Raw genomic sequence first — 14,414 nt, forward strand, 5'->3', positions numbered from 1 at the left:
CTCCGAATACACCTTTGATTGGGCTGAAAGTGGTAATAGACAGGATATTTGGAGACATAGATAAGTAACGGCTATAACGGGTACGACAAAACTTTTTAAAGTCACGTGCACGGGGTATATAATTCCGAAAAATAATTATGCAGGTCCGAGATTTTGAAGTTATCCGTAGAAAAGCAAAAAAGGGTACCCACCGTTTATCTGCGTGAGAATATAAATAGGAACAATACAAACAAAGAAGGGCAGATAACATTTCTAAATCTAACAGCCAGCTAACTGGCATACCTTTACAGCTTTGGAGGGTTGAAACGCTGAGTTTGGCTCTTCTTAATTGATAGAACTTTTGGTTCCTCTTAACTCCGTGGATTTTGACTTGACATTCAGTTTTGTGTAAGATGTCTTTTCGCTCATTGGATTGCTATATGCGACAGAAGCATTTTTTATAACCGTTGGTTTGGAATGCCATAAATTCTAAAGTAATCTCGTATTTAGACCTGGACTAATTTAGTTGAACCTCAATTCAACTTCGAAATATTTGAATATCATTTGAAGTAAAAAGTGACATCATTTGCCCGGCTTTCGATAATCCAATCTGACGTTTTGTTCAAAAATCTTATTGTTCTTCTCAGTGATTCAATTTAATCCGATCTAGGGATTTCAAAATCGGCGCAAAATTGAAAATAGAATAAATATTCACTACATCTTCCTACGGTAACAGACAGCTGGCAATATCATTGGTAGCTATTTCACAATGTTTAGCAGAATTGCAACTAGGAGGTTTATACCTACCCCCTTTAGTACAAGGTTAACTACCGGCACAAGACTTAATCTATCGGCACCACGTTTCACCAAGTCATATTCCACGGTGAATCTGCCACTGCCACCACATCCTACTTATACTTCACTTGTTCTCAATTTATTCAAATATGCTCTTGGTGCTGGTGCGTTGGGAGCAGCCGGGTTTGTGGGTTTTGTTGGATACAAGATTTATGCTGAAACTCATCCTGGTAAACAAGAGCCACAATCTCCCACTTTCTCCAGTGGTGAACGCAAAAAGACATTGGTTCTTTTAGGTTCTGGATGGGGATCAGTCGCATTATTAAAGAATTTGGATACTACTTTATACAATGTGGTTTTAGTTTCACCAAGAAACTATTTCTTATTTACTCCGTTATTACCTAGTGTGCCTACTGGGACTGTTGACATGAAGTCCATTATTGAACCAGTTAGAGCAATTACTAGGTTGTGTAAAGGACAAGTGGTGTATTACGAAGCAGAAGCTGTTGATATTGACCCTGAAACAAACACATTGAAGATCCAACAATCAACAACGGTACATTCGGGTCATTCAAAACAAAGTTCAGCATCAACTAAATCGGAGAAAATTGGTGATGGAAACATCGAATATATTAATGCTACACTTCAATACGATTATTTGGTTGTTGGAATTGGTGCTCAACCATCAACATTTGGTTTACCAGGAGTTGCTCAACACTCAACCTTTGTTAAAGAAGTTGGTGATTCATTGAGGATCAAAAAGACATTGATTGATCTAGTTGAAGCAGCCAATTTATTACCAGAAAATGATAAAGAGCGTAAACGATTATTACATGTTATTGTATGTGGTGGTGGTCCAACTGGTGTTGAAGCCGCTGGTGAAATTCAAGATTATATTGATCAAGATTTGAAAAAATGGATGCCTGAAGTTGCTAAAGATTTAAAAGTAACTCTTATTGAATCGCAACCAAAAGTATTACATACATTCAACCCTAAATTGGTTGAATATACTAATCAAGTTTTCCAAGATACAAATATCAATCTTGTTACGAGTGCTAGAATCAATTCAGTTGATGATAAATATTGTACTGTTTTCCATAAACAATCCAAAGATACTGAGATTGTTCCCTATGGTATGCTTATATGGGCCACTGGTAATGCCACTAGAGACTTCACTCACGTATTGATGGACAAAGTAGAAGAACAAAAGAATGCCAAACGTGGATTCCTTGTTGACAAATATTTGAAATTACAAGGATCATCAAACATCTTTGCCTTGGGAGATTGTACATTTACCAAGTATCCACCCACAGCACAAGTTGCTCATCAACAAGGTGAATACTTGGCCAATTATTTCGATAAGTTACAAAAATTATCAAGCTTGAGGTACAAAATTGATCATGAACAAAACCCATCAGAAACATTGAAATCACGAGCTGTCAGATTAGAAAAGAATTTACCACATTTCATTTACAATTATCAAGGATCATTGGCTTATATTGGAAGTGAGAAAGCAGTGGCAGATTTGGCTTGGGGCTCGTGGTCAAATGTATCGACTGGTGGTAATTTGACTTATTTGTTTTGGAGATCAGCTTATATTTACATGTGTCTTTCGGTAAAGAATCAAATCTTGATTTGCATTGATTGGTTGAAGGTGTATGCTTTTGGAAGAGATTGCTCAAGGGAGTAGAGTGGAAAATTAAAGAGTAAAATCTTTATACTCGAGGCCGATACTATTTATATATTTAGAGATGGTTTAAACAAATACAAATAATAGACGAGACCCATTGTAATACGTTTTTGATGTTAAACTAGTAGGTGCACTTGCATTCGGAGGTTGGGTCATAACGCTACCATTCAGCATGACAAAAAACCTCATCTCGTTGCGACTTTTACTACCAACTAAACTACTACACAATATAGAATAACTACCAATCGCCTTTTACAGTAAGACACATATATCCAAGCAGAACATGAGTGACAGAAGAAGAATAACAGGACCAGTAAATACATTGGTACCAACTATTCCCACTCCCGACGACAATACATCATCAACAAAAGTTACACCAACCCAATCCGCCACTTCCTCCTCATCAAATCAAGTACCGCCATTCTTTCTCAAACATGGACTAATCACAAACTCCAACGGATCAGCATACTTAGAAATCAATGACACTACAATAATCCAAGTATCAGTCTTTGGACCACGACCAATCCGTGGCTCATTTATAGATAAAGCAAGTATTAGTGTCGAAACGAAATTCCTTCCCCATGTCCCTCAACCACAATCAGACATCTTCAATGACTCAAACAACAACAGTAACGGTAGGGATACATTCAATGCATCAGGATATAGGACAGGTATGAGTCCAATTGAACATCGATTTAGTTCATATTTAGAATCATGTCTATTACCGAGCATCTTGTTATCAAAATACCCCAAATCGACAATTGACCTACAGGTTAGTATAATTTCTACTGATCCACAGTGTCGTGGGCTTGGTGGCATGTTGTGGCTTATGCAGTGGATTGTTGTTGTTTCAAGTTTAGCCATTATTGATGCAGGAATTGAAATTAGGGATGTTGTAACTAGTGGAGTTGTTAAATGGACTCGCGAGGGGGAAATTCGTATAGGACAGGATTTGGATTACAAAAAAGAAGAAGGTGGCGTTGAGAATGGTATTTATGCGTTAGTTAGTTTTATGAATTTGAAAAATGATGAAATTGTTGGATGTTGGTTTGAAGGAGACGGAGATGATGATGGATTGTCAGAATCAGAAGTGGAAAAGTTGATTGATGAAAGTTGCAAAATGTCAAAATTGATTAGAGCAAATTTGAATTCATATTTATTGAAGTCGTTCAGTTGAGAAAAAGAGAAGCTAGTTGTGTTTACTTTTATCTTGTGTATAGATATTCAGTTGTATATACAATGCTCTTTGTTGGGTGCTTTATTGATCCTTTTTGACAGTAAAATCATATGACAAATCGTTTAGAATTTGATTAATATCATACAATTTCTTAGCCACATCCTTAATGGAAATATTATCATGATTAAGGAATATCTTGGAACTTATGCGAATATTTGTTGCTTGCGATACAATTGTACTTAATAAATTGTACAATTCCAAAACATTAGTATCCAGTTGTGTAGCTATCGATTGTATTGAAGTATCATTCGAATCAATGTCAAATACTTTATCAAATATTTCCGTCTTCAACTCCATAGCAAATTCATCTAATAAGGATTCCTCATTAGGCACATCAATATGTTTGGATTTAATTTCAAATGGCTCAGAAATATAGGCGACATCATGTCCACCATCTAAATGATATCTTACTTCATAAACACCTTGTTCCCAAAACAATTTGTCTTTAACGAATGTGAATGAACCATTGGCAGTTTCACAATTGGTCCATCTACCTGATGATGAAAGTAAAGTTTTGTTTCTTGAATAAGTAGTTTGCAGAATCTTGTATAAACCAATCCAATCTTTCGGAGAGTGAGTAGCTGCAGGAGATTGCCAATTGACTTTAATTGGAGACCCAATGGTGATATATTTCGAATTTGCTGCTTGGTCAACATTTAGTCCTGGAAGAGTCAATTTATAATCTGAATTGGCAAACGACAAGTTTTGTGATAATTCAATCAATTTTTGCTTTGATAACTTAACTTTGGAATTTTGTAAATCCTTGATGAAATTTTCAAATGATTCCGCAATACCTAATCCAGGATTACTTCTTCTTCTTCTCATTGGCTCATCATTACTGATTCTTCTTTGAATTACGTCGGGGATCAAATGTTTCTTAAATGTTTTCGTGACACCTGAGTCCTGATTCACTTCTTGCTCACCGTATACCCTAAGCATGTGAGCCTTTTCAATGAAATTAATACGGATAAAGTTGTTGGCAACCCATAAAATACAACATACAATATTTTCATAAGTTGGCCATATAATGAAAACACCCATAACTCCACAAACACCAAAGATTTGTTCTGGATTGTTCAAATAACGATAGACACCGGCTTTGGTTAAATGCTGCGATTTAGGAATGAAGAAATCACCATAGAAGTAGCCAAAGTATCCAATCAGATCAATAATGGATGCATTAATCCAAGTTTGGGTCACAATCAATAAACAACCAACAAATACTCTCAAATAAAACAAATGATGGAAAAGTACTTCGGTTGTTCCTTGTAAAACATGTGCCAAATTCATACCAAATAAGGATGAGTAGGTCAAATTAATCAACGAGTTGTACAAAATTGCCCAATTGTTTAGCGATTTATCAACCGGGATATCATTTGAAAGACACCATTTGGTGAAATATTTGAAATAACTTTGCAAAATCAACAACGTATTGATAAAGAAACTTTCAAACAACTTTGTTCCCACAGTCAAGGCGAAAAACAACTTGTATGAATTCTTGGACAATAATGGAATAATAACCCCATAAGTAAAAATCAAAATCAAATTCAAAACATCACTTGCTCTCATCCAATTAAAGTTATAGAAACCAACCAATGGTGGCATATTTTCAAAATGTTTCAAGTCTTTCAACTTTAAAATCTTGATTAAGTTAATTTCATTCTTAGAAGGACCATAGATCTTATCGATATGAGGGTTTTCAATATAATGAAGAAAAATCATTTGTAAGAAATGGCCAAAGATTGCAATTGCCAACACCGTATATGATTTAGCAATCAAAGCGAATCCATAATATCCAACATATCCAACTGAATACATTGGATGTGGTACCATTTCAAAGACACCATCAAAAATCAATTCTTCATTATTAATTTGTCTGAAAAAGAAATCACCCCAATACCAAGCATAGTCTTTAATTGTATTATGGGCATTAACTTTGACCCATAAATTGAACAAAATCAAACTGAACCCAACAAGTATTCTCAAATAAACCGTCCAAGTGTTTGAAAACTCATTGGCATTGGCCACTGAGCAAGTGTAAACAACACAACAAAAAGTAACAAAGTCTGACATCAAGATCAAATCAACAAATTTTCTAAACACAAGCCAAGTGTTGAATTCAATGGGTAATGATGAGATAACATAATCTTTACCTCGTTGCGATTTAACTTCATTTTGAACTAATTTAGCCCAAAACAGGTTATTCTTGGTATCAAAAAACTTACCATCTCTAGCCCAAGATACTAATCTGTTATGGTTCGATTGTTGTTGTAATAACCAACCAATACCAAAATTATAAGACAATCTCCAAAAAATGTAGAGCCCAATGAATACTCCAATTCGCACTTGATTCAGCGGTATTAAAAACACAAGCATGTTAGCACACAAGCATCCCAAAATTACCAATTCTAAATTAGATTTGTGTATTGATGGATCAAATAATGTCTTTACCATATCATGAGTTTCTGGGACAACAAAAGTCTCACCAGAAAATGTGATACCCTTCGGACCATTAGTGGACAGCACATAGTCCTCTCGTTTTTCTTCCATTGGAATATTGTTGACCTCTGTTTGGACTGACATTGTAGGAACAGAAATTGTGGCAGCAAATTTGTATTTTTTCTTCTGTTTCTTAAACGATGACACCGCAATTCAAATTTCAAGCAGGTGTATGGGGGAGTGGTGATTTGAATAGATTGGAAGGAAGGTGTTAAAGTATTAGCAAGCTCAGTTGGTCAAAAAAGAGAATACCGCTGTATATAGAAAAGGACTTCTGTTTGGTTGAAAAAGTGTTGAAAAATTTTCTAAATCTTATTGAAATGTTATTATACGTAATATGCGGTTCGTAATAAGCCGGAAAAAGGAGACCGAGAAAGAGACTAAATTTTGTGTGGGGGAGGGATTGAACAAAGGGCACATCTTTGTTTATTCACCACCAACACCTTCACATCTGTTTGATGGTCTTTAGACAATCCATACGAGGTATTTCGTCACTTGTTACTACTACTGTCACTACTGAAGGAAAGATGGGAACATAATTCTTTGTAAGAGGTGTTACGTATTCTGTATGATTATGTTAGTACTGCATATAAACTTTTGTTGGTTCTTTTTACAGCTAATATTACACAGAACAAAATACGATTTTGATAAGCCAAAGACAGAGATCAATGTGATAAGAGACAACTGACTATCTTGGTATCACTCCCAACTATACGTACATCAAAGTCTTCTTCAGTAAATGAATAACACTAGGGAAATACCAATGTAATCTTAATCTAATTTGAAGTTATACACAAGCTGTTGTTTTGGGTTGATATGTATATATTCACAAACAATAGATTCGAATTACAAACAAAATCAATGATCTTGTGAGTATTAATTATTGCACACAAGTACACTACCACTAATTCGCTTTTACAATTTGCATGTGATATTTTTATACACTTTTGTGTTTGCAACCAACCAACAAACAACTTACACCTAATGATAATGAAAAGGTACCTCAACTCGATCTCAGACCAGTCAGTAGAGGAGCTAAACTGCTCACCACACATGCATAATATACTGAAGCTTTGTTTTACTCCATCGGTGAATCATATAGTACCTAGCAGAAATATAGTCTACTTTTATTGTACCACAACCACATACACTTGTACTCCTTTACTCAAAGTTATTGTTTAGTCAAGATATAACAGCATCTGTTTACAGCTAAAAGGAAATGCAGTAAGAGGATCACAGCTACAACTGTTATTTTCGGTTTACAGACAAGACTTTCAAAACGTAAGATTAAAACATTAAATAGATTCATTTTCAGTGTACGAAACTAGACATTGGGCCAGACAACACCATTCCCTAACGAATTTCATAAATCCTTTCCAAAATTAAAAAAACAAAGGGGACCAATCAATAATCCAATGGAATCGAAAATCAGGAACTCAAATGAATTCTTTTTGACCCAAAACGACACATGTTGCTCCTCTATAGTTTACCTCGTATATTGATTTAAAAGGCTCCAACAAGAGCTTGGAAATGCACTGTTTCATGTCGGTTAAGTCAATACACCCAAAACTATGATTAAGTTTCTTTTAACTTTAAAGTCACCATTCTGCAAAAGCTATGCGATGATTAACTTTAAATAAAAGGCTCTACGATCTTTGGCATGCCAATGAATTATATGGAAATGATGGAACTCAATTGGAAAACCATTCATCGGAAACAACAAGAATTGTCCACTTGTCTAAAAATTAAAGCTATCATAGTGAAAATGAGCTATAGGAGAAGAAAAAGAAAAAAAATAAAAAGATAACAAAAATTATGGGAATGAGGAGAGTTGGAATTTTGCAACACTATCTATACTTCGAAAAAATAACACAAGTAATATATATATCATCACCGTGTTTCATTCTACGTAACAGAATGAATACATATGCATCTCCTTTGTATTCCATTCCTCTTCGACTTCAGGAATTAAGACACAACTCCAATGTACTAGAGGGTAAGGAACAGAATAACAGTAGTCACTTGAAAAGAATGGAGATTATAGTTGGTCATTCAGTCTTTCTCATATTCGAAAGTGTGTCTATGTTGAGCTAAAGGGTGATGCATCACTTTTCTCTCTTGTATAGGATGTATGATGGTACTACTACTAATAATAACTAATCTTTAAACAATCACACACAATCATCATAATTATACAAAACCAACATCTGGTTTATTTGTAATCACACTTTGTTTAACTTCTTCACCAGATATTCCAACCAATCGATATAGACTCATTTACGCCTGATCACTTCATGCTAAAGATCAAAATATACTAAATATGAAATCTTCAATCTATTATACACATCATCTATAAAAAATATTATGAAACAAAAATTAAAAAGGCCAATGGGCACAAAATAATAGAATAAAAATTGAAAAAGCTTTGGCGAGTAAATAATGGAAACCAACTGAAATCAATAAGTCTTACCTTGTTAGAAACGACGGTTGCCCCCCAATGGAGCAGTATTGGAACCAGAAGAGTAACCTCCACGGCCACCACCTCTACCTCCATATCCACCACGACCTCTTCCTCCAAATCCACCGCGACCACCACGACCACCTCTACCAGCACCATATCTAATGTGACCTCCATAACCTCTTCTATCATATTGTTGCAATTCGGGTGGAATAGTCTGATGAGCCTCTCTCATAATCTTACATAAGTCTCCACCCAATTTCTTATTGTTATCGGTGAAAAATGAAATAGCTGTACCTGTAGCTCCACCTCTACCAGTTCTACCAATTCTGTGGACATAATCTTCAATGTTACCTGGCATATCATAATTAATGACATGAGTAATACCTTTGACATCTAAACATATAAAGTTAGTATTTTTATATTCCAAATTAAAAATGATTTTTCACAAAGGAACGATCACCCTTTAAATCTTTAAAAGAAACAGAAACTACAGGGAGATAAAACATAACTGGAATGTGAACGTAAGATGGATTATAGGACACTAGGAGATATCAAGGACATCATCTCAGCAAATCATGTCCCATCAAACCATTACCCATTTATTGAATTTGATATAGAAGAAATTTCAGTCAGAAAGACATACTAAACACACAGAATGAAAAGAAAAACAACTACACACATATTATTTTGGTAATTTGACTTCATTCAATGACACGAACAATCCATAAGGATCGTTCTATAGTTGAGCGTTTTCAAACACGCTTCAATCTTTAATCTTGTACTTTGAACCCAGGTGTATGCATTGTCCTCAAATTCAGTAAGAATCAAAGTAAAAATAGAAACAGTTTCACTTATCATATTCTTATTCAAGGCAGTATTCCTCTCATCTTCAACTGATGAGAGTATCTGCACCGGACAATAAACCTGATCTAAAAAGACACGAGCTATCGCATCCCTTTCCTTTTCTAGTACAAGAACGTCATTGTTGAACTCATTAACAAATATGCGTGCCATTTGTAATTTCACACTTGTGCAATGCATATGCAACTCCCCCCTTTCTGTATTTTCACTTGCTTTCTTCCAATCACATTATCCAATAAAAGGTGAAATATTATTCTGAATTGGTCCACAATGTTCACTTATCTACTTCCCCCTCTCATTTGTGAATTGGCCCGCCAAAACACAATCAAGTTTCCTCAAAAAAAAGTATCATTCCTAAAATGCAAAAGTTAATAATATTTGGGAGTCTCTCCCCCCTTCAAATGAAATACATACCAATACCCCTGGCAGCAACATCAGTTGCAACCATAATGGAATGACTTCCTTGTCTAAATTCCTTCAAGACCCAGTCTCTTTCGTGCTGCTCTTTGTCACCATGAATGGCTAATGCGGGCCATCCATCTGATCTCAAATAACTTGTGACATCATCACATGTCCTCTTGGTACTAGCGAAAACCAAAACCTTGGAGCTGGTGTCACCCAAAGCACTTTCCAAATATTTAACAAGCATATCTCTCTTTTGATATTCAGTAACAACCTGGACAATTTGAGTAATTGTGTGTGATGCAGCCAATTCCAATGAACCAATAGTAACTTGAATTGGATCATTCAAGTAGTCTCTGGCCAAGGCTTGCACTTCCTTTGGCCAAGTAGCAGACCACATCAATGTTTGACGGTCTGGTCTGATTTGATCAACAATTTTTCTGATTTGAGGTTCAAAACCCATATCTAACATTCTATCTGCTTCGTCCAAAACCAAATAAGTAACTCTCTTCAAGTTAGTCTTACCAGCTTCCAACATATCAATCAATCTACCTGGAGTAGCAATACAAATTTCAACACCCTTTGCCAAATCTCTAATTTGCGGGCCCTTTGGGGCACCACCGTAAACACAAGTGTTTCTGATTCTAGATGATGATCCGAATTTGCTACATTCAGTTTGAATTTGACAAGCCAATTCTCTTGTAGGTGCCAAAACCAAAACAATAGGTCCATCACCTGGTTTCAACAATGGCTGAGCATTGATGTGAACAATACCTGGCAAACAATATGACAAGGTCTTACCTGAACCAGTAGCGGCAATACCAACCATATCTCTACCACTTAAAGCCATAGGCCAACCTTGACATTGAATAGCAGTTGGTTTTGGAAAACCTTGTGCCTTCAATTCATTTAAAACGTAGTCAGGGAAACCAGCTTCATCGAAGGTAGTAATTGGATGTGGGATATCATGACCTTGCACACTCATTTCGTTTTTGTTTCTAAAAGCTTCAATATCAGCATCTGATCTAGCTGCAACATTTGGGTGTTCAGTATAAAAGTTCTTCTCAAATTTCGGTAATTGCTCTATATCCCACTGTGGAACAGATAATTCTTGTCTTGGTGCATCATTAAACCTTCCTCCACCTCTTCCACCAAAACCACCATCTCTACCCCCAAAACCACCTCTTCCTCCTCCTCTTCCACCAAAACTGCCATCTCTTGATCCACCACCGTAGCCACCTCTGCCACCAAAACCTCCTCCATTGGAGTATCCACCTGCACCACTTGAGCCACCTCTATATCCTCCGTTGTTATACGACATTATTCTCTTTTGACTTGATTGGTTAGTTTTTATCTAATTGATTAATTGTTGAGAGTAAATTTCAAAATCGAAATATGTTATGGAAGAAGAAGAAAAGGGATAAATAAGTGATGGTTTTTTTTTTCTCTTCTCTAGTTCCTCTTAAACTCTTAGAAGAAAATTTAATTTGTGAAATTTCTTTTTTCAAAAGGCATCGCATAGTTTATGTGAGACATTACACAAACAATTGAAACGTCTGTCAAATCTTCAGTATGAGAAAGATATAGATAATAGATCAATCTGTATAAATAAGTAATAGCATGGTAGAATACCATAGAACAACACGAAATCTTTATCTTTTGAAACTACTAGACTATCTGAATATACTTTTCACTAAAAATAGTGTTTCAAAATTAAACGCTGGAGAGTATCACATCCATTTAATTAGGAAGTCTGTCAAAGTTGACTTTACTGAATCATAATTACTAACCTGTTATTTAAATTTGCAACTATATCACACTATAAACAAGTCTACTAGACTATGCGAGCCTCTATCCACACTATAATAACATAACTTCCTCACATTTCCCTCCCGTTTATGGCTCTTCAGTGCTGTATCCACCTTCTTTCAACTTTTGCTCAAACTTTTCCTCGACAACACCGCAAAGCTCACTCAAGTTATCTAATCCCTGATGTAAAGCTTCAACAGCTGAAATGTTACCATACGTTTGTATTCTGATATTCATTTTGTTCTCACTAGGGTGTGGTATACTATATCCACAAAATTCAACCTCAGGATTCTTCATGATTATATAACGCAATGCATTACCCAATGTATGGTCTTCCTCCAATATCTGGAATGAAGCTGAAGATCCGTCTTCTGATGCACCAGGGAGCATCTTTATCTTGTCAAGATCATACTCTGTTTCATCAGTTTGTTCTATCTCATCTATTTTTACATCATCGGATGACATTATGACTTGCTATTGTCCTTCTCAAGTGTTGTATTTGGGCGTGGTGGGTTGCCAGTTTTGTCTTCGATGAGATGTCATCGACATAATCTCACAGTCAATTTTTTTTCAAATGGGTAAATGCTATGTACAGCGCTACCAAGCAATTAGAACCTCTCAATAAGCCCCGTCTACAAACTACATTTACATGTTTATCATATTTTCATAATATTCATCGTGGATGCTAAATGTATTTAATATGTTCTAATATAAGTATCTAAAGTCAGCAGCAATCTTGGAACCGTCATTACCCTCTCCCAATTCTTTTTGCCAGTTCATAGTACCATTTTCAACCTTCTTGTTCAATTGCCTCAATCTGATTCTCAACAACACTACTAAGATCATTGCCATAACCGAGAATGCAATGTTACAACTCATACCTTTAATGTAACGTGGACCATCGCTCAAGGGGTATAAAAAGGCAGTCCATGTGTAAGGGGAATTACTCAATCCAATCATCAAAGCAATCGAAACAGCCCTCTTTGCTGGTGGTCTTGGACATGAGTTTGGCATCCAGGTGATGATAACCACATATGCACCAATAATGCCTGGAATCATAATACAGTAACTAAAGTATCTTGCAGCAAAATTGGTAGTGGCAACAGGAATGATGAAGGACACGGTTGCCAATGATAATGGAATGAGAATGTGGAATGTTCTTTCTCCACTTTTGTCTGCATGTCTAGCCCAGTAGTATGAGACGGGAACCGCAAGTAAAAATGGTGGTGCAGTCAAACATAATGTGACAGTCCTGTCAAAATTTAATGCAGCGACGATTGTTGGGAAGAAGTTAAGAATACCACAAGCACAAACCAAAAGACTTAATTGACCAGTAACCATCCACATTTTCTCGTCCTTGATAGCCAACTTAAAGCCTTGCCAAGTAGTAACTTTAGCTTCAGTATCGGAATCTGCAACATCACCCAAATCCTGTCTCACTTTCCATTGAATGATATCCTTCTCCATTTGGTTCAAGAATTTAGTATTAGCTGGCTTGTCTGGCAAAACAAAATAAGCGAATGGAACTGCTATCACAGTGACGCCTCCTTCAAGAATGAACAACCATCTCCACCCTGCAACACCTCCCAAGCCACCCATCTTCAAAATACCAGCTGCCAATAACCCACTGAATGCAGCACTAAGTGGGTTTCCAATGAATAAAAGTGAGTTTCTCGATGCCAATGTTTTCTTATCGTACCACATAGACAAAATCATTAATGCGCCACCAAAGAATGCAGATTCGGCAACACCAAGAAATACACGAGTAGCTGCCAATCCAGCATAATTTTGCACGCCGCCCATTGCCGTGGCACAAGCTCCCCAGCCAAACAAGACAACCGCAATGAATACTGAAGGGCGTCCCACTTTGTTTAATATCATATTACCTGGAATCTGAAACAAAATGTACCCAACAAACAAAATCGAAATACAAACTTGGTATTGGTTCCCCTTCAAATTCAAGTCTTTTTCCAAACTACCCAATCTTGCGCTTGCAATGTTGTTACGATCAAGGAAATTCAAAATATAAATAAATGCCATCATGGGAAGTAATCTCAAATCAACCTTCCTTATAGCTCTCTTATCCAAGGCTTTCAATTCTTCTTGGGTCAAGTGCTGTAACGATTCCGGCAAATTTGTGTAATAAGTATTCTCCTCAACGTTTTCTGAACCAATATTTGAATCTAACTTTTTCAAGTCATCGGAAACTTCATTTTGGGAGGAGTGTGATATCTCCTCATCGTCTTCCATAACTTGTGAAACTTCAGGCTTGTTGAAGATACTTTTTTCTTTCACAGTTGGTTTGTTTTCAGCAGACATATTGATACGAATGTTTGTAATCGTGGATCAGTTATTCAATTGAATTTGAAATTGGAAGAAAAGTCCTAACTCATACGAAAGAACCTCAATTTAGTGATTCTATATTTCTCTATTTATATTCGAAGATAAGAAGCTTGGGCGGGGGTTGTGTTTTGCCACTTCATAGGAAATACCAGCTGCTTAGGAATTAAATGCTAGCATTATCCATTATTATACGGGACGCTGATCAAACTTTAAATACTTCTGTGGAGATAAGAGCCCCAGTCAACCCTAAAAGTTATGCTCCAGCAGTCTTCCCAACCCCCTCGGAGCCAGATTTTGTGCTGTAAGTAAAAATACGAAGGGCCCAAAATTCATTACCC

The 14,414-nt window shown here is 36.2% G+C and overlaps 6 protein-coding genes across 6 annotated transcripts; 2 read left to right on the top strand and 4 right to left on the bottom strand. All coding sequences in view use genetic code 12, as the record gives it.

Annotated features, from left to right (window-relative positions):
- Positions 1 to 748: 748 nt before the first annotated feature.
- On the top strand, positions 749 to 2,464 carry CORT_0A02700 (Ymx6 NADH dehydrogenase; the record flags this gene model as incomplete). The annotated part of the gene is made up of 1 exon (XM_003866052.1): positions 749 to 2,464. The coding sequence occupies one exon, from the start codon at positions 749 to 751 to the stop codon at positions 2,462 to 2,464; it is 1,716 nt and encodes a 571-aa protein (XP_003866100.1).
- A 283-nt stretch (positions 2,465 to 2,747) lies between these two features.
- On the top strand, positions 2,748 to 3,641 carry CORT_0A02710 (hypothetical protein; the record flags this gene model as incomplete). Its single annotated transcript, XM_003866053.1, has 1 exon — positions 2,748 to 3,641. One exon carries the CDS (start codon positions 2,748 to 2,750, stop codon positions 3,639 to 3,641), a length of 894 nt encoding a protein of 297 aa, XP_003866101.1.
- Positions 3,642 to 3,722: 81 nt separating this feature from the next.
- Positions 3,723 to 6,284, bottom strand: CORT_0A02720 (Cho2 phosphatidyl-ethanolamine N-methyltransferase; the record flags this gene model as incomplete). The annotated part of the gene is made up of 1 exon (XM_003866054.1): positions 3,723 to 6,284. One exon carries the CDS (start codon positions 6,282 to 6,284, stop codon positions 3,723 to 3,725), a length of 2,562 nt encoding a protein of 853 aa, XP_003866102.1.
- A 2,390-nt stretch (positions 6,285 to 8,674) lies between these two features.
- On the bottom strand, positions 8,675 to 11,245 carry CORT_0A02730 (Dbp2 protein; the record flags this gene model as incomplete). The annotated part of the gene is made up of 2 exons (XM_003866055.1): positions 8,675 to 9,054; positions 9,937 to 11,245. The coding sequence occupies 2 exons, from the start codon at positions 11,243 to 11,245 to the stop codon at positions 8,675 to 8,677; spliced, it is 1,689 nt and encodes a 562-aa protein (XP_003866103.1).
- A 575-nt stretch (positions 11,246 to 11,820) lies between these two features.
- CORT_0A02740 (Rpc19 RNA polymerases I and III subunit AC19) lies at positions 11,821 to 12,198 on the bottom strand (the record flags this gene model as incomplete). Its single annotated transcript, XM_003866056.1, has 1 exon — positions 11,821 to 12,198. One exon carries the CDS (start codon positions 12,196 to 12,198, stop codon positions 11,821 to 11,823), a length of 378 nt encoding a protein of 125 aa, XP_003866104.1.
- Positions 12,199 to 12,438: 240 nt separating this feature from the next.
- Positions 12,439 to 14,052, bottom strand: CORT_0A02750 (hypothetical protein; the record flags this gene model as incomplete). The annotated part of the gene is made up of 1 exon (XM_003866057.1): positions 12,439 to 14,052. The coding sequence occupies one exon, from the start codon at positions 14,050 to 14,052 to the stop codon at positions 12,439 to 12,441; it is 1,614 nt and encodes a 537-aa protein (XP_003866105.1).
- Between the last annotated feature and the right edge of the window lie 362 nt (positions 14,053 to 14,414).

The sequence above is a fragment of the Candida orthopsilosis genome, assembly GCF_000315875.1.
Source record: "Candida orthopsilosis Co 90-125, chromosome 1 draft sequence".
In the NCBI taxonomy this organism is placed as follows: domain Eukaryota; kingdom Fungi; phylum Ascomycota; class Pichiomycetes; order Serinales; family Debaryomycetaceae; genus Lodderomyces; species Lodderomyces orthopsilosis.